Below are 27,911 nucleotides of genomic sequence, written 5' to 3' on the forward strand. Positions count from 1 at the left end.
CTTTCTAGGCATATTCCTCATGGATTTTTCTTCGAACTTTAGTTATGTGTGTGCATCTCTGTGTGGATATGTGTACTGTGAGCACAGCTACCTGCTAAGAGCACACGTTTTCTCACACGTTCCTAGAGATGGTTGAGAGCCACTGCAGGTTGCAAACTGAGCCTGGGTCTGCTCCAACAGCAGTGCTAGATCTTAGTTGCTGAGCCATCGCTAGTCCCTGATCCTCATTTTATAATATAGTGTCTCACGTATCCCTGGCTTCTCTCAAATTCCCTGTGTAACTGAGGATGACCTTGGAGTCTCAACCCTCCTGCTTCCTCTTCCCTAAGTATTCGGGTTGCAGGCATGAGCCCACACACCCAGTTTATGGGGTTCTGGGGAAGAAACCAAGAGTGTCCTATGAGATCGGACACCTGAACCAGTTCCCAGGTCCTTGCTTAATTTCTGTTGTTTTTCTTGAGATGGAGTAAGCCTCAGGCTTGCTCCAAACATATAATCCTCCTGCCTTAGCTCCCAATGTGGGGAGATCTGGGAGGATTTGGAGAAGGAAAAAAACATGATCAAATATATTGTATAGAAATTGTTTTCAATGGAAAAGAATGTTGAGATAATGAAACCTGTTCAAGTAGGTGGAAGAAAAACAGAGAGGTGGAGAGAGAGAGAGAGAGAGAGAGAGAGAGAGAGAGAGAGAGAGAGAGAGAGAGAGAGAGAGAGAGAGAGAGAGAGAGAGAGAGAGAGAGAGAGCGCTTTAAATTTCAGTTTGGTGATAGTAGTAGCGGTTGCCCAACGGCAGGGGGCGATAGCGTGCAGACTCCTACAAAGCATTGCAGCAGGGTGGAGAAGTTTGATCCTCTGTGACTTCCGTCGCTCGGTTCCGCTGGCGGAGTGTCCCACGTGCTGTTTCCGGGTACCCTAGGAAACACGAGTCTAAGCAGCCGCGGGCACCAGGCTGAGACTGACAGAGGCCTACGTTTTCCAAGAACTGCTCGCCAGGGAGCCTATCTACAGCCACCATGTCCGGGAGGAACAACAACAAGCTGCCCAGCAACCTGCCGCAGTTACAGAACCTGATCAAGCGGGACCCGCCGGCCTATGTCGAGGAGGTGGGACAGGGAGCCGGCTCACCGGGATGCTCCCGTGAGCTTCCGGGGGCTCACGGGAGGAGACGGGGTATTGGGAAGGAACGTTCCTAAGGACTTGTTTCCCACCACTTGTAAATATGCTTCCCTGCCAACACTGACCCCACCAACACTGAAACACACTCTAAAACCTGTTGCCTCCGGGTTTATCCGCCCGCCTCCCGGACGTGGAGACGGGTGGAGAGGCTGCCCCCAGCCGTCGGCGGCCTCGAATCTAAAACTCCAATTAGCCCTTAACATACAGTGATGAGTCGTGTGTTAAAAAGTGTTTTCCACAGATGGCCGCTCCCGAGTACCCCAAGCTCTGCCAAGAAGAGCAAGGAGTTCTCAAATGCCAGGGCCACAGTCAGGAGTTTAGAAGATGTAGTTAAGCCACGGTTCAAACTCATTGGGAGCCAGCCTGAGCTAGGTTTGAGAAGATGCTTTGAGGGAAAAGGGCGGTCGAAAATTCTATTAGGCCCAGTTTGTGAGGGACTTGGCACACTCCCAAGTGTGTGAACTAACAAGAACCACGAAATGTAAGCGGCAACTTTGTACTCTTAACCTGGTAGATGGGTTAATACACGCCTTTGTCTTTGCTCTTGTCCCCTTCTACACCTCCCTTCCCAATCCTCCCTGGCTCCCTCCCTCACTGATCCCTTTCCTGTCCCCACACAGCCCCCACCTCTGTATCCACGTCTCATATATTTCAGTTCCCTGCAGCCTTTAAGATCTCTTCTTCCTGGGTTTGACAGTTGGCTCAATGGTTAGGAGCACTGGCTGTTTTTCCAGAGGACCCAGGTTCGGTACCTATAACCATCTGTTGCTCTAGTTTCAGGGGATCCTACACCAGTCTTCTGGCTTCTGAACACTGGGCATATGTGTACACATACATATAAGTAGGTAAACACTCAGTACACATTAAAAAAGAATCCCTTCCTATATTCCCCTTTATAATTTCACAAACATACATTTAAGTCTGACTTCTGCTGTTGAGAGGAAATGGGCTACCTCTCTGAATCTGGCTTAATTTCTTTTCTTTTAATTCGCATTCTTTCTTTTAAAGACTTATTTATTTATTATATATACGAACACTGTAGCTGTCTTCAGACACATTGAAGAGAGCAGCCAGTGCTCTTAACCATGAGCCGTCTCTCCAGCCCTAATTAAGCCCTCCAGCTTAATCTCTCAACATAATGACCTCCTCCCATTGTCGTGGTTTCAGCTCATGACTGGAACAAATAAATATATGCACCACATTTAAATTACATGTTCTTCTGTTGATGGACATAGAGGCTGGCTCTGTTTCTTTGCTGTCGTGGTCAGTGCACCAGTAAACACGAATGTGCAAGTGTGTCTGTGTTATTTGATTGGAGTCCTTTTATTATATATCAGGCCGTAAAGAAGGTCAGTTTTAGTTTGTCCATAGTTATTCTACCAGACTACATTCCCATCAGTGGGCTGTGTGCATGCATGTGAGCATTTGTATCTCTGAGTGTTTGTATCTGCGTTCCTATGACTCTGCATCCCCAGTGGTGGTGGTGGTGGTGGTGTGTGTACATGCCTGTGTGAGGGGGGTGGATATAGTTTCTGTTTTTCTACGTCCAGCATTCGTTGTCGGTTTTTTCCCTGCTGACAGCCATTCTGACTGAGGGGAAATAGAATCTCGAATGATTTTAATTTGCATGTTGCACACGTTTTCACATAGCTGTTAGCATTTGTATTTACATTGAGAATTGTCAGTTCAGTCCTTTAGTCTGTTTATTGATGGGAAGGTGTGTTTTGAAGTTTATATGGTTCTCTTCTATTCCACCTACTATCCTCCTATCCGAGAGATAGTGGTGAAGCCTTTCTGCCGTTCTGCGGTTGTCTTCACTGGCCTGGTCCTGCTTTCTTTTCATCACAGGCACTCCGATTTCTCAGTTCTTTTTTTGTGCTGTCAGGATCCTCTCAGCAGGTGCTTGAGACCATTTGTTTTACAGCTGATCCAAAGCTCTGGTTCTATTTCTGACCTGCCATGTAACCAAGGAAGGTTAAATAACAACCTTTAGAAAGGTAATAGCCACCACCTCCATTTACTTGAGTCTATGTGCAGACACACACATACACACACAACACACAGCACAGGATTTATGTCAATACACTTGTAGACATTGAACATGCAGTAACAGGTAAGACAGATAACGGAGCCTTGAGCTTTTGGACTCTTGTTCTTAGGAGGACAGTACCTGTGTAAGGTAAGACTAGGTGAGAATGCCGAATAGATGGCCACAGACTCTTGTGTAGGATGCTGTCATTATGCAGATGAACACAGGTAGCTGTCATTATGCAGATGAACACAGGTACAAGATGGTACGAGGCCTGTCATTGGATGAGAAGGAAGGATAGGCTGGAGAAAAATTTTAGAGAGGAAAGGAGACTAGAGTTAGGAGAGAGAAGCAGCTGAGAGAGCATGGAGGGCAGATGTTAAGATTCCTCTCTGCACATTTACAGGTTGTTATGAATATTCTTAAGGGATGGATGTGTACAGGGTTTTGTATGTCTAGGTGGGCAAGTGTAACTTATCAATTGGATCAGAGGTTATTGTGTTGTGTGTTCTTTCATGTGGTGATTTAACTGAATTCAAGAGAGTGTGCGGTGGCTGTAGACACTGGGCCACCATGGAATTGGGATGTGTATGTCTGGCATGGTGGCGACCTGCCTTGAGTACTAGATGGGTAGAGAGATTGCTGTCAGGCTCAGAGAGTAGCCATCCGCAGTGTGATATGGGATAGAGCAGAGCGGGTGAGAATGAGATGAAGATGGCCACCAGATGTCTTGGGGCACTGCAGTGCTGGATCTAGTGCGAGGTAAAAGACAGTGTGATTTTAATTTGACAGCAACACTCTTGTGGGCAGGGAAGCCTGTTCTGCAGTGGTGGTATTGGGCCCAGACAGGAGAACAGGACTCACAGAAGCTGTCCTGGAAGGAACTGAAGCAGGAATGTTGTCACTTAAGCGTAGTGTGGGAAATGCAGGTGGGTCACAGCCTTTTCCGCAGGGAAAGGGCCATGGAGGAAGGAGCCGTGCTCACTGTAGAGGATCCAAAACTTGGAAGCCCTGGCTTCATCCACAGAACCACTGTGGGGTACTGTGGGATACTGGAATGGAGGTTAGAATGAGAGACTGCAGCTTTGGACACTTGTGACAAATTGCATCAAGGGCAGAGTGTGGTGTCCTGCTCAGCTCAAGCAGACCTGTGGCCGTGAGTCTGTCTGTCCATGCGTGGAGCAGTGAAGGATTCGGGAGGAGGCCTAGGTTAGGAATTTGAAGAGTTTGGGGCCTTCTCACTCCTGTGGATTATAGTATCAAGGGAGCGATGGTAATATCTGAAGCATGGTGTTGGCTCTTTAACTCTTGCGCTTCAATAAACCAGGGGCTATTAAAGGCTGAGGATTAAAGAGTACTTGGGGTGTGTGTGGGGGTGATCTTTGACACACAGTTTAACTGTGGGAAGATGGGGGTAGCTGAGCAGTGGGACACGTCTCTCACATACCTGAGCACCTTAGTTCCATTCCTTGCTCCACAAGAGCAATGAGATCTATGGGAGGATAATAGCTATGGGGCATGGAATGGGCTCCATCTACAGTTACAGTGAAAAGGGGTGGCATATATTAAATTAAAAGCTCGGCATAAACCAAGTGCTTACTTAGTAAGTGTGTGCTGGGCCCTTATACATGTGTCCGTTACCCTCAGGTTTGTTGTTGTCTGGGCTTGGGGCAGGGGGTTAGTATGTGCACACACATGCACTCATGTGTGCCCTACTCTCCCATTCCACCCAGTCTCATTCTTCCTGTGGTCCTGGGGCTGAGCTGGTAGAGAGCCCTCCTTCCTCTCTGCCCCTCGCAGGTGTTGACTTTTCCATGGGCACTGGCTTCTGTTCTTGGAGCCTCAGGCTCGCACAGCAAGCACGCTAACACGGAGCCGTCTCTGGCCCTGTCTTTGATTCCCCCCTCCCATTTTTGAAAGAATGTGTATGTGTGTCTTGCCTACAATGTGTTCTATGTGCACTGTGCATACCTGGCTCCTCTGGAGGTTAGAAGAGGCTTCTGATTCCTGGAACTGGAATTACAGATGGTTTCAGATCACTAGGAGTGAACCAGGTCCTGCAAAAACAAGTGCTCTTAGCCACTGAGCTGCCCACCTGTGTTTGATAGTTAACATGTCTTGTCTGGAGCAAGCTTTTCTGGGTATTTAAAGGGAAAGATCTCACTAGAAAGCTTCGTGTCGGGGTTGGGGATTTAGCTCAGTGGTAGAGCGCTTGCCTAGGAAGTGCAAGGCCCTGGGTTCGATCCCCAGCTCCGAAAAAAAGAACCAAAAAAAAAAAAAAAAAAAGAAAGCTTCATGTCCTTCAGGCTTACTTCACATTAACTGGCCTGACCTGGCATTTTTCTGCCGTTTATACACAGATCGTGTGATAGTAAATGGCAGATCAAGGCCAGAAACTGAGTTTCTGACTCATGTTTCTACCACACTGCTTAAAGTTCTGTTCTAAAGACAAGCCCTTCACGTGAGCCATGTGGTGCCTGAGATTCTAGCTCAGTTTCTCTGTGCCACAGGCAAAGCTGTGTGCCAGCTTGGTTCTCTGTGTGAGACTGGAATGAACTCTGTTCTTTTCTCCCTGCAGTTCCTTCAGCAATATAATCACTATAAATCCAATATGGAGATTTTCAAGTTACAACCCAATAAACCCAGCAAAGAACTCGCAGAGCTGGTGATGTTCATGGCACAGGTAAGAAGGTTTCTCAGTGAGGCAGAGGTTGGCACTACCATAATTTGCAGAAGTTCCCTCCCCTGAGTTATTACCACCTTCTCTGAAAACTTAAGTTTTTCTTCAGCCTTTCCTCTTGTAGGTCTTATTTTCCTCCTAACATATGTTGGAGGACTTTGATGAATATTAACACAGAGCCAAACAGAACAAAAATCATCAAAAAAATTATTTTTTGTTCATCATACAGGCAAGTTCTCACTTGCGCCACATACAGAATCTACAGGGACACTGAAAGTAGCAGAAACAGCCTCCAGGGAAAGCTGGTGATCGAGCCACTGCCTCTGTGACCCAGCCGTCCCCTGACCATGTGAATGTGCACCTGAAGGTAGGGGAAAGCAGCTCCTGAGAACAGCTCTGCTTTGTTCCAGATTGGCCACTGCTACCCGGAGCATCTCAGTGAGTTCCCACAGGAGCTGAAGGACCTGCTCTCCTACAACCACACTGTCCTAGACCCCGATCTCCGCATGGTAGGAGAGTCACGTTGTCCCGTGCATGTCATGGTCGTGGGAGAGTCTGGAGTGCCTTCCTGCTAAATATCTTTTTGATGGTCGGGGAGGGCAGAGATGGGATGCATGCTATGTTTTCTCATTTGATTAACCTCACCTTTTTGGTGTGTTTTCTTTTACCCCCTAGACATTTTGCAAAGCGTTGATCTTACTGAGAAATAAGAACCTCATCAATCCATCGGATCTGCTAGAGCTCTTCTTTGAGCTGCTGCGCTGCCGTGACAAGCTCCTGCGGAAGGTAAGGAGCAAAGGTTTAGCTTAGCCACGCCCCTTTCTTCCTGAGCTTGCACAGCAGAGTTCCGAGGTCACGGAATTCTTAACGTTGTCGGATATTGTCAGAGATAGCTAGTCCTTCCAGAGGAAGTGGGCTGAATGGCACTCTGGACAGGGATTAACCTGAGTCATGTTTTACTTACAAAAGCCTAAGAGAGTGATGAGAAAATCTTCACTGTTAATGCTTTACAGACAGACAGGTTGAGGTGCAGATGAGTGACGTCTGTCTCTGGTCGGACAGCATCCATGTGGTAGGCTACACGACTATAATTGCAGGCTGTCTGGTGCCCAACCCTAATCTCTCCAGGACCATGCTGCACGGAACGGTTACATAGGGAGGGCACAGTCGCTCTTGGCCGGAACCAAAGCCACACAGTAAAGCTTAATGCTCTGTCGCTGTTAGCATTTCTCCATTACTCTTTATTTGCTTATTTAAGTCCAAGAACTGAAGGCTTATGAAACAAATTTCAGAAAGAAAAACCTTCATTTGTGTTCATCAAGTTAATCCCTCATAAGAGAGTTCTGCTATTTAACTGGCCCATTTCTAGTTCCGGTCTAAGCTGTGATCTAAAAATGATCCATGGGACTGTATTTGGGTACTAGTGATTTTATAGCCACAGATTTGTCAATGCATTCAGTTAGATATTTGCTTCTCTTAAAAAAGGTTGGGGCTGGGAGGTGGCTCCGTGGTTAAGAACACTTGTTGCCTTTCCAGGGGACCTGGCTCCCCAGACGTCCATGGCAGCTCACAGCTCTCTGTAACTCCAGTTCCAGGGGACCTGACCTTCTCTTCTGGACTCTGGGCAGTGAACACACAGAGCACATACACACACATGTAGGGGAAACACCCATACACAAAAAAGGCTCTTTTTAAAAGTGTGCTGAACCGTATACTATAAATGAGTCAATAAATAATATTCAGTATACTTTTTAAAGAGATTCTTTGTTTTTAGTTATATGTAGTTGTGTGTGCCCATGTGTAGTTATACGCCTGAGTACAGGTGCCTATGAGGTCATGGGTATCCAGTCCCCTGGAGCTGGAGTTACTGATGGTTGTTACTGTGGGTGCTGGAACTGAACTTGGACCCTCTGGAAGAGCAGCAAATGCCTTTAACATGGCTCTCCCGCCCTCTGTGCTGTTCGTTTCTTGGTTTCTGGCAACGCTGGAGATTGAGTCCTTGCAGTTGCTAGAAATGCCTGTTCAGTGAGTTGCATCCCAGCCCTTGAGTTTTCAGACAGGATCTCACTGACCTTAACCCAGGCTCCCTTGAGCGTTCTTTCTGTGGGTCTGAAGAGTGGAACACTACCACGTAGTTCTACCTGTTCCTGATGTTTCCCTTACGTGGAGTCACGCATCACTTGTTTTCGTGGCTGTCTTAGCATGCTGTGTCAAGGTCAATGTATATTACGGTGTGCATGATTGTGTCCTTCGATTGCCAGTATTCCACTATACGCCTCTGCCACATGCTCGCCCATTCATCTGCAAATGGGCGTTGGGCTGCTTCTCCCTGTTTGCCTGTGACTATTCGTATAGCAGGTAGGGTTATGGGTTTTCTTTCTCTAGGGTAATTCCACGTTTGATTTCTTGAGCGCTTGCTTGTTTTGGATCTCTTCTATTAGAGCATGAAGTGGAGAAACAAAGTTGTGCTCCTAGGCCTAATGTGAGTGCTTTGTTTCCTCAGACTCTGTACACACATATTGTGACTGACATCAAGAACATCAACGCCAAACACAAGAACAACAAGGTGAACGTGGTAAGTGCCCTCCGCCCCTCTGCCCTCCACCTCTGCACCTTCCACTCCTGCACCCTCCGCCCCTGCACTCTCGGCTCTTCGCCAGTCATGCATTGGCTTCTCCCTGGATCCGTAGGTGCTGCAGAACTTCATGTACACCATGCTGAGAGACAGCAATGCAACCGCAGCCAAGATGTCTTTGGATGTGATGATTGAACTGTACAGAAGGAACATCTGGTAACGCATACAAGAGTTTTTCTCATGAGAACTAAACTTTTTTTTAAATTTATAATGATCACAGGGCTCATAGATAAGTGTATCTTTTTTGTTTATTTTTAATCTTACATTCTTTAATATACTTATAAAACATTGAAGCTGGGCATAAAATACAGAGGCACTCTGGTTGGTTCTTGTCAGCTCAGCACACGATAGCGTAACCTGGGAACAGGAACCTCAGTGGGCATGTGGGCAGTTTGTGGTGGTTTTTCTTACTCAGTGGTGGATGTGGAGGGCACAGGCCATGGTGGGCAGGGTCCTCCCTGGGCAGGTGCTCCTGGGTTGTTAAGAAGACATTGAGTGAAACAGGAGGAAAGCCAGTGAGCAGCGCTGCTTCCGCTCCTCCACCTCACTTCCTGTTCTGAAATCCCTCAGTGATGAAGTATAGGCTGAAGTAAACCCTTTTAGCTGTAGTTGGGATTTTGCTAATTTTTATTTTAATTTTTAAAACTTTTGTTTTACTTTCTCTGGGTGCGCAGGCTTGCACATGCTGTGCATGTGTGTAGCAGGGGAAAGGATTGCAGGTCAAGCTTGCCATTGGCTGTCTTCCTCATCTGCTCTCTGCCTTATACGTCAAGACCAGGTCTCTCAATCAGGTTGAAGCTGATTGAATTCTTTTAGCTAATCTAGCTGGCTGTGGACCCCGCCTCTGCCAACAGGCACCATGCCTCCCTGACATGGGATCTACAATGCTCTCCCTAGCTCTGGGTTTGCTGTACTGTAGTTTTTTCTGACAGAATTGTTGGCATTTTAGGTTTTGTTTCGGTAACACTTACTCTAAGTGGGTTCCTTGGCACCAGATGTTCTTCTTCTTGATGGGATTTGATGAAGTGCTCTCCCAGAGCTCACTCATTTAATGCCTGAGCATCTAAGTGCTAGGATTGACCGTCCTAATGTCAGAAGCACTCATGGTGGGGTTTATGCGATTTTCTCTTCCAGGAACGATGCCAAAACTGTCAATGTTATTACAACCGCATGTTTCTCCAAGATCACCAAGGTGAGCTGCAGGGCCACCATTCACTGCATCACGCTTTAAAAATGCTGCAGTTCTAGTTGACACTTCTGACGCTCCCGCCAGGAAAGTAACTCTGTAAAAGCCAGGCCCAACTGGATGATGTTGGCAAAATAATGGCAGAAATTTGCCCTTGATACCTGACCTTTCTTGTGTTGAGCTGTGGCAGTTGAGAGGAACTCAAAGACAGTGTTAACTTATAATGAGGACCGGGATAGCGCCTTTCTTGGTGGCATGGAGACATCTTGGCAGTCTATCCAAAGGTGTAAAGCCTGTCCGATGTCTGTTTAAGTCAGTGTTTAATACTAGACACACGTGTGTAAAGGCAGTGGTTTGATGCACAACCCAGGTGCCGGTGCCTCAATTACATGCGTGTTTGAGGCCCGGACTCCTCCATTCTTGTCAAGGGAGCGCTAACCTCCTTTTGTATGACAGAAGCCAGGTTTTTTCTAATCAGAGCTGGGGCTGGAACCAGGGATTGGACTTAGCTTCTGCCCTGCCGTCCAGCTATACCCCTCTCCCCTACTAGTTAATGTTGTGGAGTATGTGGCATTGTGGGATATGTAAAATCATGAAAAAGGAGGAATTACCCTCCCTCCTACCTTAGAGATTTTTTTCTGCTTCAGGCACAACAGTGTATGTATGTGTGGTGAGACTATAAACAGAAATCTGTGTGTTTACAGCTGATTTTTTTCCTTGTTGTCTTTAGATATTAGTTGCTGCTTTGACGTTCTTCCTCGGAAAAGATGAGGAAGAGAAGCAGGACAGTGACTCAGAGTCCGAGGTGGGTTTATGCAGGTCAGATGGCACAGTTGTTCGTGTGTTGGTCCTCTGAGTACAGACTGTAAGACCTTTGAAAAAAATGCTGCCAGTTTTTGGAAGTAATGTCAACATTACAAAAGTAGGGGAGAAAGGAGAATGATGTGCAGTGTCTTTAATCAAGATTTGTGATAAAACAATTTTTCTTAGAAGAAGTAAGAAGTTCTTTTCAATAAACATTCTAAAAATACATAGCTAGAACATAGCTAGATATATACATGACCAGAGTGGTGCCTCAGTGGAAAAGAGCACTTCCTGCCCTTGCAGACGGGAATTCGGTTCACATCAAACATTAGACAGCTCACAGCTGTGTTAACTCCAGCTCCAAGGAATTCAGCACCTTCTTGTGTTGTACATGGATCTGCAGGCATCATGCATGTGTGTATGCATGTGCATGTGCACGTGTGCGCATGCGCACGCACACACAAACTCTGACACACACACACACACACACACACACACACAAATCCTTTTAGCGTTGATCACTAATATCTGATAAATTCTTACTATACTTCATTGTAAAAACTTTCAGATAATTATGTGCACAGAGTAAAGGTTTTCTTCTTTGTCTTTTTCTTTTCTTCTATTTATTTTTTAGTTTCGTTTTTCTAGAGAGGGTTTGTCTGTGTAGCCCTGGCTGTTCTTGAACTCACTCTGTAGACCAGGCTGGCCTCAGACTCAGAGACCTGCCTGCCTCTGCCTCTCAACAGCTGGGGTTAAAGGCGTGCACCACCAGTGCCCAGTTTGTTGGTGCTTTTTGACCTTGGGTTATTTCTGTCATATTTCATTCCTTCCGGGTAACTCATGTCTTTTCCGGTGCATTTATATATGTTTGTACAGGTAGATGTGTGTGTTGTAAGCTTTTAAAAGCTGGGTACATAACATACATGCTGCAGTGCGCCTGGTTTATGTCAGTGTATGCAGAGCTCCATTTTGTTTAGGTTGGTGAATATCCACCACTTATCCCAGAGTATGAATGTCCTTTACACTGCACATTCTTCTGTTGAAGTTTCCTAAATGCATACCGTAGGGAAATGAAAAATAGTACTAAATCTAGCACAGATTCAGCGCTGCAGTGTAAAGTATGCAGCCACTTTTGTACATGTGCATATTTCCTGATTTTGAAAGTTGTATTCATTAGAAGGTGTGTACAAAAAGTTTAATAACCGAAAGGTAGGGTCCCGAGAGAAGGCTCCGCAGATATAGACACTTTCAGAGCAGTTCCAACAACCCGAGTTCCATAGCCCAAGTAAAACTGGAAGCCGAGAGCGGGCTCCACAGCCTTGCCCTCTGACACCTACCTGCACACGCACGGTTGCAGGGCACAGTCCCCACCGTGAAGACGGGAAGTTACTTATGAAACATCCAGACGCCTGCAACTCCAGCTCCTGGGGACTCAAGGCGCCTGCATTCACGTGCACATACTCACGTATAGACACACACACACTGACATGAACGTAAAAAGGAATCTCTAGAACAGAAGGATGCAGTTGAAAGGATTGTACACTGACTCTGCACAGATGTGCCTGTGTCCAGTTTCCCAGTGTGGTTTGTACTTCAGGACGACGGGCCCACAGCAAGAGACCTGCTGGTGCAGTATGCCACGGGAAAGAAGGGCTCCAAAAACAAGAAGAAGCTGGAAAAGGCCATGAAAGTGCTGAAGGTGAGGTGTGCGCCTGGGCGTGTAGCAGCAGTGGTTAGAGTGTGGGTATGTGTGAGGAGCTGTAAGCGTCCGCACTCTAGAGGATTACACTGATCAGCTGGGACAGAATTGTGACGTGAGTAAATGAGTTCAACTGACTTACCTGACTTCTTAGAACATGGAAAAGTGTTGGTGTTTGGTGATAGTTATTCCAACAATCATTAGTTTGATCTCTATAAAGTCGTGGGGGGGTGGGAGAGTTACAGTTTATATCTGTAGGGTTTGTGTGTGTGTGTGTGTGTGTGTGTGTGTGTGTGTGTGTGTGTGTGTATGTGTGTGTGTGGTTGGTGCCGGCACATGTGAGCACAGCGTGCGTGAGTGGTCCAAGGTCGACACTGGTGACTTCCATCACTCTATCTCTCACTGAACGTGGCTAGACTGGCTGGTCAGTGAACTCCAGGAGTCCGCCCTCTGCCTTCCCACTGCTAGGGCTACAGGGTTCACCATCACACCCCACTGAAGGATCCAGACTCAGGTCCTAGTCTCACATGGCAGTCCTTTGCCAACTGAGCCATCTCCCCGACCTCTGGTTGCTACTAGTGTTTGAACCTTTAAATGTCTTTTAAGTCTCACACGTTTTAATAGCTCATGTATTTTTAATAGCTGGTATATTTTCAAGCTTTTTTTGTAATTGTTTTTGAGACAGAGTCTTACTCCGGCAGTCCTAGAGCTCACTATGTAGAGCAGACTGGCCTCAGATTCATAGCAATCTGTCTGTCTCTACTTCACAAGTGCTAGCATTAAAGGCTTGTGCCACCATACCTGGCTTCTCAAAGCTTAATTTTAAAAGGCAAAAAACAACTTTTTCTTTTTTAAGACTTATTTTATATATGTGAGAACAAATCCCATTACAGATGACTGTGAGCCACCATGTGGTTGCTGGGAATTGAACTCATGACCTCTGGAAGAGCAGTCAGTGCTGTTAACAGCTGAGCCGTCTCTCCAGAACTCCCAACTTTAGTTCTTAACAATGAAAAGAGATTTTTACATCAAGGAGTTTTTTGGTTGCTTTTGTTTTGTTTCGTTTTTCTTTTTCTTTTGAATTAGTGCAGTGGGGCCAGGGAAATGGCTCAGTGGGTAAGAACGCTGCAGCGCAAGCATGATGACCTGAGTTCACAGCTAGCAAAAGCCAGATGTGGCTGTGCACATCTGTAACCCCAGCACTGGTGGGAGAAGAGACAGGTGGGTCCCTGGAAATTGGTAACCAGCCATTGTCACGGGAAAAGAGCTAGCTCCAAGTTCAGTGAGAAACCTGGTATCAGCAAGACAAGGCAAAGAGTGATAGGGCGGAACACTGACATCTTCCCTTGGTGGACTCACAGCATACAGACTGTCTGTCTAACAGGGCTGACTCGTGGTCCTCAGGACTCACAGCGCAAGCACAGGCTAACAAGCTAGCTAGGAGGTCATGTCAAAAGAATTCTGAGCAAAGGGTTTTAAACTGTTTTCTCTTTCAGAAACAAAAGAAGAAGAAGAAACCAGAAGTGTTTAACTTTTCAGCTATTCACTTGATTCATGATCCCCAAGGTACCATAATGACGACTTTTAAGTTCCTTGTTGGCCTTATTACTTCCTGTTTTCTTCCTCTTGTTTTTAGGTCAGGGTTTCTTAATTAAATCACTGGGTAAAGTGCAGGTTCTGATTCATCAGGCTGTGGGTGTGGCCTCAGAGTGTGCACTCCCAGTAAAGTCCAAGTAGATTGGTTGCTGGTGGTCTGCAGACCACACCCTCAGGCAGATTGTATCCAGAGTCACTGTAGAGGCTCATGCACACACATAGCCCAGCAATCTGTGTATTTGTGTATTTAGGAATAGGCAGGGGAAAATATATGGGAGGGTTTAAAGGGTGGAAAGGGAGGGGAAAATGATATATCATAGCCTCGGTAAGTAAAAGATTACTTTAAAAGTAGATCTTAAGAATCCTCTGCCAGAGAGCTGCCCAAGCGGGGAGAGCACTGGCTGTTCTTGTAGAAGACCCAAGTTTAGTTCCTAGCACCCACATCCGGTGCTCACAGTACCAGCCCAGCTCCAAAGTGACCAGCACCTCTCTGGCCTCTGTGGGCACCGGCACACATGTGCTTATCACACATGCAAGCATGCACATAAATAAAAATAAATTCTCTAAAGAAGTAAAAGATCACCTAGAGCAGTGGCACACGCCTTTAATCTCTGCACTCAGGAGTTCCTGGCCAATCTGGTCTACAGGGTAAGTTTTGGGACAACTACTTACATAGTGAGACAGTCTTTAAAGAATAAAAACCTTAGGACTCCTGAAGCTGAACTTGGAGTGTGGAACTGGTCTTCCTACTGATGAGACTTTGATCTCCCTTTCCCTGTGCTGGTAGAGTCCTGTCCCAGCCAGGAACCCACAGTGACTCTCAGTTCTTTCCAGACTTTGCAGAGAAGCTTCTGAAGCAGCTGGAGAGCTGTAAGGAGAGGTTCGAAGTGAAGATGATGCTCATGAACCTCATCTCCAGATTGGTGGGCATTCACGAGGTAGGAAACCCGCTGTCCTGGTAGGCGTTAGGGGTGGGCTGACAGCTTGGGGAAGGAAAGCCGTTTGCAGTTGGAGTGAGCAGGGAGTACAACCTGTCCCTCTGAAAACAGATCTTCTTACCCACCACTGTTCTTTCCCCAGTGCACGTGAACACTGATGTGTGCACATTGAGTTCACGTGTGACTGGTCTGTGCTGTGTCTGCACTTCTTACTTCCAAATGCATGTTCCTGAGCCAGAATGAATCACGCACTTGTGTTGACTCTTGCTGCCTTTCAGTGTGCCTGACTAGCCCTACCTGACATTCTTGACCTCTAGGTGTCTCTGGTAGGGAATCATGTTTGTAATGCTGGGTTCCCTGGGTACTTCTTGGGCTGGGGATTTAGCTCAGTGGTAGAGCGCTTACCTAGGAAGCGCAAGGCCCTGGGTTCGGTTCCCAGCTCCGAAAAAAAGAACCAAAAAAAAAAAAAAAAAAAAAAATCCCTGGGTACTTCTTTTGTATCGAATTGGATTTTAAGAGCTACCTGTTGATGGGTGGCTGAGTGGGTGAGTGGGTGTGTTGATACTTTAAGAATAGCTGCCTTTGGGGTTGGGGATTTAGCTCAGTGGTAGAGCGCTTGCCTAGTAAGCTCAAGGCCCTGGGTTCGGCCCCCAGCTCTGAAAAAAAAAAAAAGAATAGCTGCCTTTACCAAAAAATTTAGAGCACAAACAAATGTGCCGTGCATGTGCTCAGTGTCCACAGAGGCCAGAAGAGAGCTTAGGTTTTCTGGGACGGGACTTCCAGATGGTTGTGAGTTAACCTACCATGTTGGCACTGGGAACAGCTCTTAGTGGCTGAGCCATCTCTCCAGTCCAGTTTTCCGACAAGGTTGACCATGTTGTTCTCAGTCCTTACCCCAGCGTGGTTGAGCTAGAAGACAGTAGAGTCAGGGCTGTCAGTTTATGGCAATCTAGTAACACCAGTGCCATTCAGATTTGCCCTGTTCTGTCCCCAGGAGCTTTAATACCAGTGTTGGTCTTGGTCTCGCTTCTCTCTGTGCACACCAACACGGAGCTCTGCAGCCAGGCCAGTGTCAGAATTAAAGAGTTGGGTTTTGTGTGCCTTTCCCTATTTTACCTCTTTCTCTCAAATGTGGTAAGATAGCAGGGTAGTGTTGGGGAGAAGTGTTCCCCTGCGTCAGTGCAGCAGTGAATTAGCCTGTGGTGAGGATGCTTATTGATTCCCAGTGCACATGATAGGAGATGAGCTCTCATGCCTACGTTTATTAGTATAAAGCTGCTGTGCTCTTCTCTCCACAGCTTTTCCTCTTCAACTTCTACCCTTTCGTGCAAAGGTTCCTGCAGCCCCACCAGAGAGGTAACTAACTGCCCATGTGTGCTTCTTGCTGACCCCACCTAAGAATGAGTGACCAGTCTGTTGTTCTTGTATCATTAAGGACAGATGGAGTTATGTGTGTTCTACATAGAGAAGGAAAGTGGAATGCTGAGGCAGGAGGATCAGAACTGCAGGCCAGCCACAACCACATGCCAGGTTGGAGGCTAGCTTGGAGTACATCAGAGCTCTTCTCAAACAGACAGAAGATAAAACCCAACCCTGACCTAACGTGACAAAGGACAGCAGAGAGGCCTATGTTTCTTCCTTAAATCAGCCTTGGATACTTCTCCATTTGTTAACTACGGGAGTGGTTATTGTCCATGCTCTGAGGAGTTCAGTCCCCATTACCCACTTCAGGTGGCTCTGGGGAATCCAAGGCCCTCTTCTGGTCTTTGTGAGCACTGCACTTATGTGCACAAAGCCACACACACTTACATACCCTATTTTTTTTTAAGTAAAATAAAAATTAAAGAAATTTTTACTTGCTTTTAGCAAGTCTTTATAAATTCTCCTGTTGAAAATTCTAATTTTGGGACTGGAGAGAAGTCATAGCAGGTAAGAGCACTTACTGCTCTGGTTCAGGACCTGGCTTTACTTCCCATTCTCACGTAGTGACTCTCAGCCATCCACACTCCAGGTAGGAGAGCTGACGTCCTTCTCTGACCTCAGCAGGCACCAGGCATGCATATGGGGCAGATACACACGTGCAGGTGAAACATCCATACACATAAAATAAATAAATCACAAAAAGGAAGAATTCTAGTTTTCACCTTTAACTGTAGCTTTGTGGAAACAGGACTGTATGTTCTCCATGGCCTTGCGTGCATTCTCAGTTAGCAATGCCGCAAAGGCAGGGAAAGATGGTTGCTTGCTTTGTCTTTGGAAGTTGACAGGAAGGAAGCGCACAGGTGAGCTTCTGACGGGAACCTGGTACTGTGCTAAGAGCTCTTTGTACGTCGTTGGATCGGATTGTTAAATGACCTCTTTGAAGTACAGAAAGAAAGTGTCCAGGAACATTTCGAGTAAATGACAAATCAGCGTTTGCCCGTCTTCCCAAAGCCTCTCCTTTTAGTGTTTGTGACTGGTGATAGCCTATTGCTTGCTTTGTTCTTATATTTTGAGAAACTCTCACTGTGCATGCTTGGCTATCCTGGAACTTCTTGTATAGACCAGGCTAGCCTTGAATTCACAGAGATCCGCCTGTCTCTAGCATGCACCCGACCCAGTTTGATGATGTTTGTTTTTTTGAAACAGGGTCTCTATAGCCCAGGCTGGCTTGGACTTCAGCAAGCCTCCTACATTGACCTCCTTTGTGCTGCAGTCACAGGCCTGAGTCACTGTGTCTGGTTCCAAGGCCACCGTCTTTAATATACTGTGTTGCCTCTTGGAAGAGAGTATGTGATATATGTATATTTGAGTTCATTCAACAGTTGTTTGTGACTCGTTTGATTACTTTGGAGCTTGAGACTAGATTTTGGTGTGCAGCCCTGGCTGGCCCCAATGTCAGAGTCCTTCCATTTCTGCCACAACTCTTAAGTGCTAGGATTATAGGTGTGAGCTCAGCACACGGCCTTATGGTTTCTGTGCATGCACAAAAAGCAAAGGAGAGCGGAATGTGTGTGAGGCACTAAGGTCCCCAAGTGACCATAAAGCAGAGTCCTCACTCTCACCGAGCTTGTGCTCTAGACAGAAGTCTGGCCGCCCGCTGCTGGGTGCAGTACCCAGGTCAGGTGTTTGGAAGAGGGAAGCAAAGTGAGGACAGCGGCACATGGGGCAGACGCTGGGTGGGCGTGGGCTCAGCACACCTTTCTGATAGCCGCAGTTGAGCAAAGGGCCTGCAAGCAGCAGTGGGAAAGCCAAGCAGACAGGTCGGGGTTGGAGTTGAGGTAGGTACGTTAACATGACACCTGGATTTGCTTGCACGATGCAGCAGTCCCTGGAGATAGAATGACAACGTGTGCCCCTTTTGCCTCTTGTGCTTTTAGAAGTCACGAAGATCCTTCTGTTTGCTGCACAAGCCTCTCATCACCTGGTGCCCCCAGAGGTGAGACACTTCCCCTGACTTCCGGGTTGAGCGTATGCAGGGGTGCCACCATTGACATGTGAGGATTTCTTCCCAGAGTTGTCTCTCCTGGCTTTCCTTTAAATGAACAGAGGAGACCTAACTCCTAAGGAGATGTACACAGAAGTTAGCTGCACAGTTCAGAGAAAGGAGAAGCTGAGGACTCTGACTTTGTTTAATAACCAAGTTTTATGACTAGGAAGGTCCAAGGGTATTTGTGAGTTCATGGTGATTATTATTGCTTAATCCTTTGATTAGAAGAACATTGAATTGTCTTGTGTCAAAGCACAGTTTTGTTTTGGTTTTGTCATTGTTGAGAATAATGGAATTTATTGGAATAAATGTGGTAAGAAAGCAGAAGTGGAGGCTAGAGAGATGTCTTAGGTAGGAGTCCTTGCTGCTCATCAGGAGACACAAGCTTGGTTCCTTGAACCCAAGTTAGGCTCACACACAGCCTCCATCTAGTTCCAGGGGGTCTGCTGCTCTCCCAGCCTCTGAGGCCACCAGCACACAGATACACACTCATGACATACAGAACAAAACCCTTTAAACAGAGAGCAGGAGCAAGACTATTTGGGAGAAGGGAGGGAAGAAGCAAAGGTAAGTAGAGAGTGCACTGAGGAAGTGAAGGATCGAAAAGAAATGAGGCGTGTATAAAAAAATGCCATAATGAAACCTGTTACTTTGTATGCCAACCTAAAACATTCATTTTTTTAAAAAAGGAAAAGTGTGTTACAGGCCAGCCATATGGCTCAGTGGGTAAAAGTACTTACCACAAAACTGATACCGTGAGTTCATACCCAGAACTCACTTAAACTAGAAGCAGCTGTGCACATCCGTGACCCTGGCCCTCCTACTGAGAGATGGGTGGTAGAGGCACGAGGCCTCCCCAGGGAGCACAGGCCACCCAGCCTGGAAGTGCAGCTCAGTAGAAACGGGAGAGCAGCTTCAGTGAGGCCGAGAACTGACTCCTACTAGTTGTCCTTTGACCTCCCCACGTATGCCCTGGTAGTGTGTGCACAAACACACTCAGGTACATGTGTATTCTCTCTCACACTCACAAAAAAAAAAATGTAAAAGAGAAAACAGTGTTAAAGGGAGTAAACTTTACCTTAAGTATAACCTAGAATATTGAGCTGGGGCGCATGGTTTTCTCTCAGCTTTGGTTCTCAGAGCGCACCCTGACGAGAAGCTGCTCCTGCACTGCGGAGTCTGCGTGCACAGGAGCAGGGACCTTTGCTTGACTCTGCTCTTTTGTTTCCAACTCAGATTATTCAGTCCTTGCTCCTGACGGTGGCCAACAATTTTGTCACTGACAAGAACTCTGGGGAAGTCATGACCGTAGGGTATGTAGGACATACTTGGAACCAGTCGGTGATTTACTGTACTAAGATAGAAAGTGAAGCTGTGGGTGTGGCCTCTAGAAAAGTGGTTTCCTCAGGAGGCTTTGTAATTTCAGTTATTGGTCAGAATCCTGAAGAGGGAACTAGATAAAAACACTTGTCCATTCTCACGTAAACAACCTCACCAACCTAAGTCTGTTTTCTTCCAAACCTTGGATTTATAGCACATGTGGTTTGTTAGTGAACCGCTCTGTAGCCCTTCTGGGTTACAGAAGGAAGGTTTATCCAGTCAGGCTATCTAAACAGGCTAAGCAGTTTCTCTGTCTCTCCCTTGCAAACTGCTGCTGGGGTGACAGCCCTAAAGACCGTTAACCCTTCCAGTCTGACTTCACGCCTTCTCTCCTTAGCTGGTGAGCAAACACTGCCGTGATTGGTTATGCCCAACACTGGGCCTTGTTACGCTGGCAGAGGAAGTGCGACTGTCGAATGTCAGTCTGTAGGGCTGTTTGCCCTCACATTCTCTGACACACTGCAGGGTTAGGGACCTGAGCCTGGAAAGTCCAACCCAGCACTCTTTTATTTTAAATCCATTTTCCTTTTCTAGAATCAATGCTATAAAAGAGATCACAGCACGATGTCCTCTGGCCATGACCGAAGAGCTTCTTCAGGACCTGGCTCAGTATAAGACACACAAAGACAAGAGTGAGTAGCAGGTGGCTCTCTGAAGGCAGTGAGTACGGTGTGACTCACGTTTACCTCACTGTAGCCCTTGCTTCACACTTTCTAATCTGCGGTGGTGTCTCACAGATGTAATGATGTCTGCCAGAACTCTGATCCATCTCTTCCGGACACTGAACCCTCAGATGCTGCAGAAGAAGTTCCGGGTAGGTGAGACGTACCTAGGCTAGTCTGAAGATGGGGATCGCAGAAAGTGAGGGTAAGGTCTGCAGTTCACATGTTAGGTGACTGACCCTTTCTGGAGAGTGAGCATGATGTCCGGGTCTGGGCTTCCAACTTAGGGGGGACTCGGCCCGTGCTGCTGACGTGCTCTGTGATGGACAGCCGAGTCTGAAAGGTCTGCAGGGCTGTCTGTAGCTGGCAGTGTGTGTACTGTCACAGATCACCTTGAGCAGCTGACACAGCCCCGCCAGGTGCTGCCTCTTCAGTGGAGAGGGAGGCATGTGTGTAACAAAGACGTAGCACGGTTGAGACTTAAGATAGCGGAGCAGTTTGGGGTTCTTTGCAGATTTGATCAGAAGAGAGTGAGAAGGAAGTGAACTTACTGTACTGGGGGTTTGCGTTGTTCTGACGTAAATGTGAGCAGGTCGCTACTGTTATTTGACTACATTTTTAATGGTGTTCACACCCTACAGGGCCTTTCATAATGAGTTTTAAAATCTAAGCACCTATGTTTAAACCATCTTCTCTTTCAGGGCAAACCCACCGAAGCCTCCATCGAAGCAAGGATACAAGAATATGGAGAACTAGATGCCAAGGACTACATCCCGGGAGCAGAGGTTCTAGAGCTGGAGAAGGAGGAGAATACAGAAAACGATGAAGGTCCTCTGCCTGCCCTCTGCCTTGCCTTGCCTCTCTCGGGGGCTTGAGCCTTGCTCAGTCTCTACCCGTTCTAGGGACGCTCTAGCCCCTGGAGCTGCCTGGCAGGACTGGGGAGCTTGTTGTGAGGGAAAATGGCAGGCCTCAGAGAATCACACAGGCTCTCCATGATCTGAGGACACCGTGTTTTCTGGCTTCCTCCTTTCTTTCCTTCTTTCTTTTCTTTTTGTTTGTTTGTTTTGTTTTGTTCTGGTTTTTTTGGCTTGTTTTGTTTTGTTTTGTTTTGAGACAGGGTTTCTCTGTGTAACAAAGCCCTGGATGTCCTAAACTCACTTTGTAGACCAGGCTGACCTTAAACTCACAGAATTCACCTGCCTCTGCCTCTGCCTCTGCCTCTGCCTCTGCCTCTGCCTCTGCCTCTGCCTCTGCCTCTGCCTCTGCCTCTGCCTCTGCCTCTGCCTCTGCCTCTGCCTCTGCCTCTGCCTCTGCCTCTGCCTCGCTGCCTCTGCCTCTGCCTCTGCCTCTGCCTCTCTGCCTCTGCCTCTGCCTCTCTGCCTCTGCCTCTCTGCCTCTGCCTCTCTGCCTCTGCCTCTCTGTCTCTGCCTCTGCCTCTCTGCCTCTGCCTCTGCCTCTGCCTCTGCCTCTGCCTCTGCCTCTCTGCCTCTGCCTCGCTGCCTCTGCCTCTCTGCCTCTGCCTCTGCCTCTCTGCCTCTGCCTCGCTGCCTCTGCCTCTGCCTCTGCCTCTGCCTCGCTGCCTCTGCCTCTGCCTCTGCCTCTGCCTCTGCCTCTGCCTCTCTGCCTCTGCCTCTCTGCCTCTGCCTCTGCCTCTCTGCCTCTGCCTCTGCCTCTCTGCCTCTGCCTCTGCCTCTGCCTCTGCCTCTGCCTCTGCCTCGCTGCCTCTCTGCCTCTGCCTCTCGAGTGCTGGGATTAAAGGTGTGCATCACCTCACCCAGTGTCTGGTATGTTTCTTACTGAGAATCTGTTTCTCTTTGAGCTGTAAGAATTAGGTAAATCACTGGAAATTTTTGGCTATTATTAGATACTTAGTGCTAGTCCCTGTTCCTTAAATTAAGTTGTTATGGCATAGGACTAAGTGTCCCCAGTTGTCGGTCAGTGGTGTACCTGAGGCTCCTTACCTTGCTTTTCTTTTTTCTTTTTTCTTTTTTTCGGAGCTGGGGACCGAACCCAGGGCCTTACGCTTGCTAAGCAAGCGCTCTACCGCTGAGCTAAATCCCCAACCCCTTACCTTGCTTTTCAACCTTGCTGTTGATCTCTTCTTGCTATGACTTCCCAGTGTGAAGGGGCAGCTGTGGCAGTGAGTTCTCTTTCACACAGATGGATGGGAAAGTGCCAGCCTCAGTGAGGAGGAGGAGGATGGCGAGTGGGTTGATGTGCACCACTCTTCTGACGAGGAACAGCAAGCAGTTGTAAGTCCACATGACTGCACCACACTGGTGTTTGCAGGGCTGCCATTTTCCTTTGCTGGGCCATGTTAGAATTCAAACAACAGCAGGTAGTTAGTTATCCTTCTGTCTCTATGCTTCTCAAGGCCAAGAAGCTGGACAGCATGCCCATGGAGGAGCGGAAAGCCAAAGCCGCCGCCGTCAGCACCAGTCGGGTCTTAACGCAGGATGACTTCCAGAAAATCCGCATGGCCCAGATGAAGAAGGAAATGGACGCTGCCCCGGGGAAAGCCCAGAAAAGGAAATACTTGGACATGGACAGTGACGAGGAGTCCAGGGGGGAGTTGCTGTCTCTTCGGGACATTGAACGCCTTCATAAAAAGCCCAAGTCCGACAAGGAGACGAGACTAGCAACCGCTATGGTGAGGGCATATGCCGCTCTTCCTTTGCAGACAGCGGTACAGTGGACTCCACTGCCCCGTTAGGGAAGTGTTTTTGTTTGGCTTTGAGGCAGGTGGAATCTTATCTAACCCGTAACTCAAGGTGGCCTAAAGCCTTAGTTGAGTATGACCCTCTTGCCTCTGCTTGCTCGTTTGCAGATGTGCGGCCATGCTTGGTTTATGTGATGCTGGGAAAGGACCCAGGCTGCTGCCAGGCAGCGTTCTACCAGCCGAGCCGCATGCAAGCCCTACTGGGAGAGGCTTCGTCTTAACTTCTGGGTATTTTTGTTGTTGTTGTTTTGAAACACGTTCTCTCTATGTGGCTGTCCTGGAACTTCCCATATAGATCCTTGAATTTAAAGATCAGCTTGTATCTGCCTCCCGAGTGTTGGGATTAAAAATGTGTACCACTACATTAGAAGATTTCTGAGAACTGTATATAGCCGTGCGACTACCACTCAAAACAATCTAGAAGATAAAAGGCAGTGCTAATGTCACATTTAAAGCGTAGAAATGTGCTCATGCTCATAGCCAGCCTTGGGCTCATTGGTGCTGCTCATGTTGTGAAGCGGCTGCTGTCGGCTGCTTCCTGTGCCTTAACTGCCGGGAGATGCCACTGCACAAAAGCTTCTCCTCGCCTGTGTCCTGTTTGAGTGGAGACCCATTAGATGCGTTCAGAACCCCTGTTCTCTCTCCTTTATGCTTTCTACACACTGATGTCTCTCCCTTCTTTCCCCATGTGCAAAGACAGCTTGGCTTTCTGGGAATCGGGCTGAATCAGGACATTTCCTCTCACTGAACTCAAACCTTGTTTCTGTTGGACTGAGTTCTAGGGAGCAAGAGCTGTGTCCTGTGGATGTCCTGTCCTTGGCATCCAACAGTGCAATTAGAGAATGCCTGAGGTGTGTTATTTATGAGGAGATACTGATCACTAATGTCTTTGTTCGAATAGGCTGGAAGGACAGACCGAAAGGAGTTTGTGAGGAAGAAAACCAAAATAAATCCATTTTCCAGTTCCACAAATAAAGAGAAGAAAAAGCAGAAGAACTTCATGATGATGCGGTATAGCCAGAATGTCCGGTCAAAAACATCACGCTCCTTCCGGGAGAAGCAGGTGGGTTTGTCAGGAAGCCAGGGTGCTAAGCCAGCCTTATGCTTGAAGGAAGGGTGCCTTCTGAGGACACATGCATAGTAATCCTTGGGGTTCAAGTGATCGATAGTTTTGGGGCTGGGAGCAGCCAAGGTGGGAAAGACAACCCTGAGTTGATAGCGGTCACTGTGTGACCTGTGGGTGACCCAGGATCTTCTCTGAGTAAAAGAAGCAAGAAGGATCCCATGGGGTCCCATCCCACGCTAGCGTAGTCCTCCACCTGTAAAGTAGATTGACCTTGCTACAGGTTTTTCGAGAGACTTTTCAGAAAGCTCGACTTTGGAAAGCAGTGCACACGGGTCTGCTGTTTCCATGTTCTTGCTCAGAAGGCATTTTGTGCTTACAGCTTTTGGGATCTTATTTCATCTGTTGTAGCTTAGCTGGTTTGCTTACTCAATTTGTGTTAGGATGGATCCTACTGCGTGAACTCACCCAGGCTGGCTTTTCTTGGAGAGTCTCTTGCTTCAGCCTCCTAAGTGTTGCTTTGCTTCATGGTTGCAGGCGTGTGGTGCCATGCATGACTCGGTCATTCTCGACTGGCTTGCCTGCTGGTCTCATGATGCACTGTAGTAAGCAGACGGACATTGTGCAGCTTCCTCTCTTGTGGAAGCTTATCAGAGCTTATCACATGCCATTCTGAAGCAACTGTAGGAAACCAGTTCCGGACCACATGGTCTCTGAACTCTTTCCTGGTGGCTAGCCAACACAGGCTGCCAAGACTGAGTGCAGCGGCCCGCCCTCTGTGTGACTGCAGGTGCCACGCCTGAACTCTGCTCTCTGCCTTTATTCTTTTACCTGTAATCCGTGTTTATCACGGGTACTAATAAAGGTCCTGACCTCCAGAGCCTTCCTGACATCTTAGGTTGAGGAGATCACAGCCACCCTGTTAGCAACTTGGCTTCAAACAAGGTCTAATTTAGCTTAGGGCACCACTCCCTCACTTCCTGTTTTATAGAATGCCCTTTTTAGCATGATAGAGAAGCTGGGCTTTGACCATTTCTCTCAAGATTAGGTTTTCTGACTAAATTAAGAATCCGGGGGCTGGGGATTTAGCTCAGTGGTAGAGCGCTTGCCTAGGAAGCGCAAGGCCCTCAGTTCGGTCCCCAGCTTCGAAAAAAAGAACCAAAAAAAAAAAAAAAAAAAAAAAAAGAATCCGTGGGGCGGGCTGGAGAGATGGCTCAGTGGTTAAGAGCACTGACTGCTCTTCCAGAGGTCCTGAGTTCAAATCCCAGCAACCACATGGTGGCTCACAACCATCTGTAATGAAATCTGATGCCCTCTTCTGGTGTCTGAAGACAGCTACAGTGTACTTCTATATAATAAATATAATAAATAAATCTTTAAAAAAAAAAAATCCATGGGGCACACAGGTGTTGGTTTAAGAATGTTGTTTCGGGGCTGGGGATTTAGCTCAGTGGTAGAGCGCTTACCTAGGAAGCGCAAGGCCCTGGGTTCGGTCCCCAGCTCCAAAAAAAGAACCCCCCCCCCCAAAAAAAAAGAATGTTGTTTCTTTGTCCTGCAGTCATCTTGCTGTGTAGACTGAGAAATGAATGAACATTTCTGCCTGTTTCCTTGCCCTGCAGTTTCTTCAGGGTTTGCTTGTTGTAAAACAACCCTTAGCTGGGTGGTGGTGGCACACAACTTTAATCCCGGCACTCGGGAGGCAGAGGCAGGTAGACTATCTTGGACGCCAGCCTGAGTGAGTTCCAGGACAACCAGGTCTACACAGAGAAACCCTGTCTGTGGAGTAGGGTGGGGTTCCTGGCTTTGCCTGTTGTCTCAGCTGAACTTAGACCATCGCTGTCTAATCTAAGTGCAAGATGCACCCTGTGTTGTCCCTGAAACTTCTATGACCACCCCCCCTCAGCCCCTCTAGAGAAAGTAGCAAGCTTCACCCCTTGCCAGTATGTCACTGCCCTAAACAGAATTTAGAAGCCTTGTTGTGGAGCCCAAAGGAACTGCAGTCATGTGCAGAGAAGGGACTGTACACCTGTGCAGAGAAGGGACTGTACACCTGGGCAGAGAAGGGACTGTACACCTGTGCAGAGAAGGAACTGTACACCTGGGCAGAGAAGGGACTGTACACCTGTGCAGAGAAGGAACTGTACACCTGGGCAGAGACGGGACTGTACACCTGGGCAGAGACGGGACTGTACACCTGGGCAGAGAAGGGACCCTAGACATGTTGTCTTTTTAGCTAGTGTTGTTTGCAGAGGGAAGGAACTGAGACTGGGAATAGTTGCTGTCTGAAGTTTAAGCCAGCAGGCACTGGCCCACGGGCATAACTACTCAGAGCTTCTCAGTAACATGAGCAGGTCCTAGGAGCGAAGTGTAAGCCTATAAGGCACTGGAAAGAGATAGGAATACCTCCTTGGCCAGACCCGGTTGAGATTTTTTTCCTCTCCTTTAAATGTCCCAACAACCTACAAAGAGAGTCATAGTCCCAGCGGGAAGTGACGGCATGGAGAGACATGAAATCCACACGTTTAGACATTCGATGTACAGCCAGGTCACATCTACTCTAGAGTGGGTTTTATCCTTTGGAGACAGGGTCTCAGACAAGAGTGAGCCCAGACTGGCCTTCAGTTCACGCAGTCTTTCTCATTCAGCCTGCCGGGGGGCGAAGGAGTGAGTCACTGCCTGGCTTCCAGCAAAGCAAAACAAGTCAGCGCATACCTGATTGAAGTAAAAAGCCAGATTTTTTTCAAGTGTGTGTGACAATGAGTGTTTGGGAATTATGGAATTGTGTTCAGCACATTTAAGATGGCGCCTTGGCCTTGCTTCCTGTTCTTAATAGCCTTTAGTATTTTGGTTATCTGGGAAGGATTAGAAATCCTTGAGTGGAAGGAAGCTCTACCTCTTAAGTGCAGAAGACCAGGTGCCTGTCCTGAAGTCCTGAAGTCAGGCAGTGCTGTCTCTGTGGGAGACAGAAGGTCACTACAACACAACAGAGTGATTAAAAAGTTTAAAAAGTTAACACCCGAGTTGGTGAGATGGCTCATCAGGTGAAATTCAGGAATCATGATATGCAGAGAGAGAATCAGTTCCACAAAGATGTGCTCTGACCTCCACTAGGGAACCATGACATGTGTGTGCACCTTCACACACACACACACACACACACACACACACACACACACACACACACAAGAATAGAGTCAAATATTTTTTAAAGTAAACCTGAATTAGCTAGGAAGAGATATTTGTTTTTAGCTTAATTCCCTGGATTTTGACTCCTGCGTGAATACCTTGACATCTGAGCTGCTGAGGAGAAATGACAGGTGACGTTTGGTAAGACTATCTCACTCAGCAGCAGTCGCCTTTACCCACCGAGCCATCTCGCTGACTCGGATTGGATCCTTTCGGGGTGTTTTATTACGTGATGTCATTATGGTAGTTATTGACCTAGTCGTGCTTGTCTGGCACCTTGATGACGTAGTTGATGTGACAGGTTCTTACTCTTGACGTGGTCTTTCTCTTCTCTTGCAGCTAGCACTGCGAGATGCACTTCTGAAAAAGAGGAAAAGAATGAAGTAACTTGTCAACAAGTTAGCCATTTCCTGCCCAGTGCTGTGTGTACCAGCATGCCAAAAATTAGTAAATCTTTGCTTACATTAAAAAGTCAAGGAACGCTATATTTTGTAAACCACAGTAACGTTTTTGCCATGGTATTTTTAACTGGGAGGTGGGGCTGGTAGGAGTGTGAAGTGTAAATAGTCGTGATGTTAAGAGTTCACTTCTAATTCAGACAGAGGTGCCGAGCGCCTGCTAATTGTTGCTGCGTCTGTTGCTAAATGAGCCATAGCCCTTGACTGAGGGTAGGTGTACATATGGTGTCA

The 27,911-nt window shown here is 47.4% G+C and overlaps 1 protein-coding gene and 1 pseudogene across 2 annotated transcripts; one reads left to right on the top strand and one right to left on the bottom strand.

The window, feature by feature from the left end:
* The first annotated feature begins 881 nt into the window (after positions 1–881).
* Sdad1 (SDA1 domain containing 1) lies at positions 882–27,721 on the top strand. Of its 2 annotated transcripts, none has more exons than XR_010057348.1 (21): positions 882–1,103; positions 5,784–5,888; positions 6,296–6,394; positions 6,561–6,671; positions 8,389–8,460; positions 8,576–8,676; positions 9,655–9,712; positions 10,437–10,511; positions 12,108–12,209; positions 13,706–13,775; positions 14,640–14,743; positions 16,042–16,099; positions 18,103–18,161; positions 19,449–19,525; positions 20,127–20,224; positions 20,330–20,406; positions 20,956–21,082; positions 22,415–22,506; positions 22,629–22,904; positions 23,082–23,201; positions 23,875–23,960. XR_010057348.1 is itself a non-coding variant. In NM_001006958.2 (21 exons), the coding sequence occupies exons 1-21, from the start codon at positions 1,014–1,016 to the stop codon at positions 27,607–27,609; spliced, it is 2,061 nt and encodes a 686-aa protein (NP_001006959.1). In that variant the 5' UTR covers positions 943–1,013; the 3' UTR covers positions 27,610–27,721. The 2 variants fall into 2 exon arrangements, 1 of the variants encoding a protein (NP_001006959.1); NM_001006958.2 differs by lacking the exon at positions 23,082–23,201 and adding an exon at positions 27,562–27,721 and having other exon boundaries at positions 943–1,103; positions 23,875–24,036.
* LOC120096834 (U6atac minor spliceosomal RNA) lies at positions 10,048–10,162 on the bottom strand (annotated as a pseudogene).
* Positions 27,722–27,911: the final 190 nt, after the last annotated feature.

The sequence above is a fragment of the Rattus norvegicus genome, chromosome 14 (genome assembly GCF_036323735.1).
Source record: "Rattus norvegicus strain BN/NHsdMcwi chromosome 14, GRCr8, whole genome shotgun sequence".
Classification (NCBI taxonomy): domain Eukaryota; kingdom Metazoa; phylum Chordata; class Mammalia; order Rodentia; family Muridae; genus Rattus; species Rattus norvegicus.

What these genes read in the sequence shown, in the direction of transcription:
- Sdad1 (NM_001006958.2), top strand. Translation starts at nt 1,014, where the DNA reads ATGTCCGGGAGGAACAACAACAAGCTGCCCAGCAACCTGCCGCAGTTA. An exon ending in TGGTGATGTTCATGGCACAG is followed by an intron (nt 5,889 to 6,295) that starts GTAAGAAGGTTT and finishes GCTTTGTTCCAG; the next exon opens with ATTGGCCACTGCTACCCGGA. An exon ending in CTGTACAGAAGGAACATCTG is followed by an intron (nt 8,677 to 9,654) that starts GTAACGCATACA and finishes TTTCTCTTCCAG; the next exon opens with GAACGATGCCAAAACTGTCA.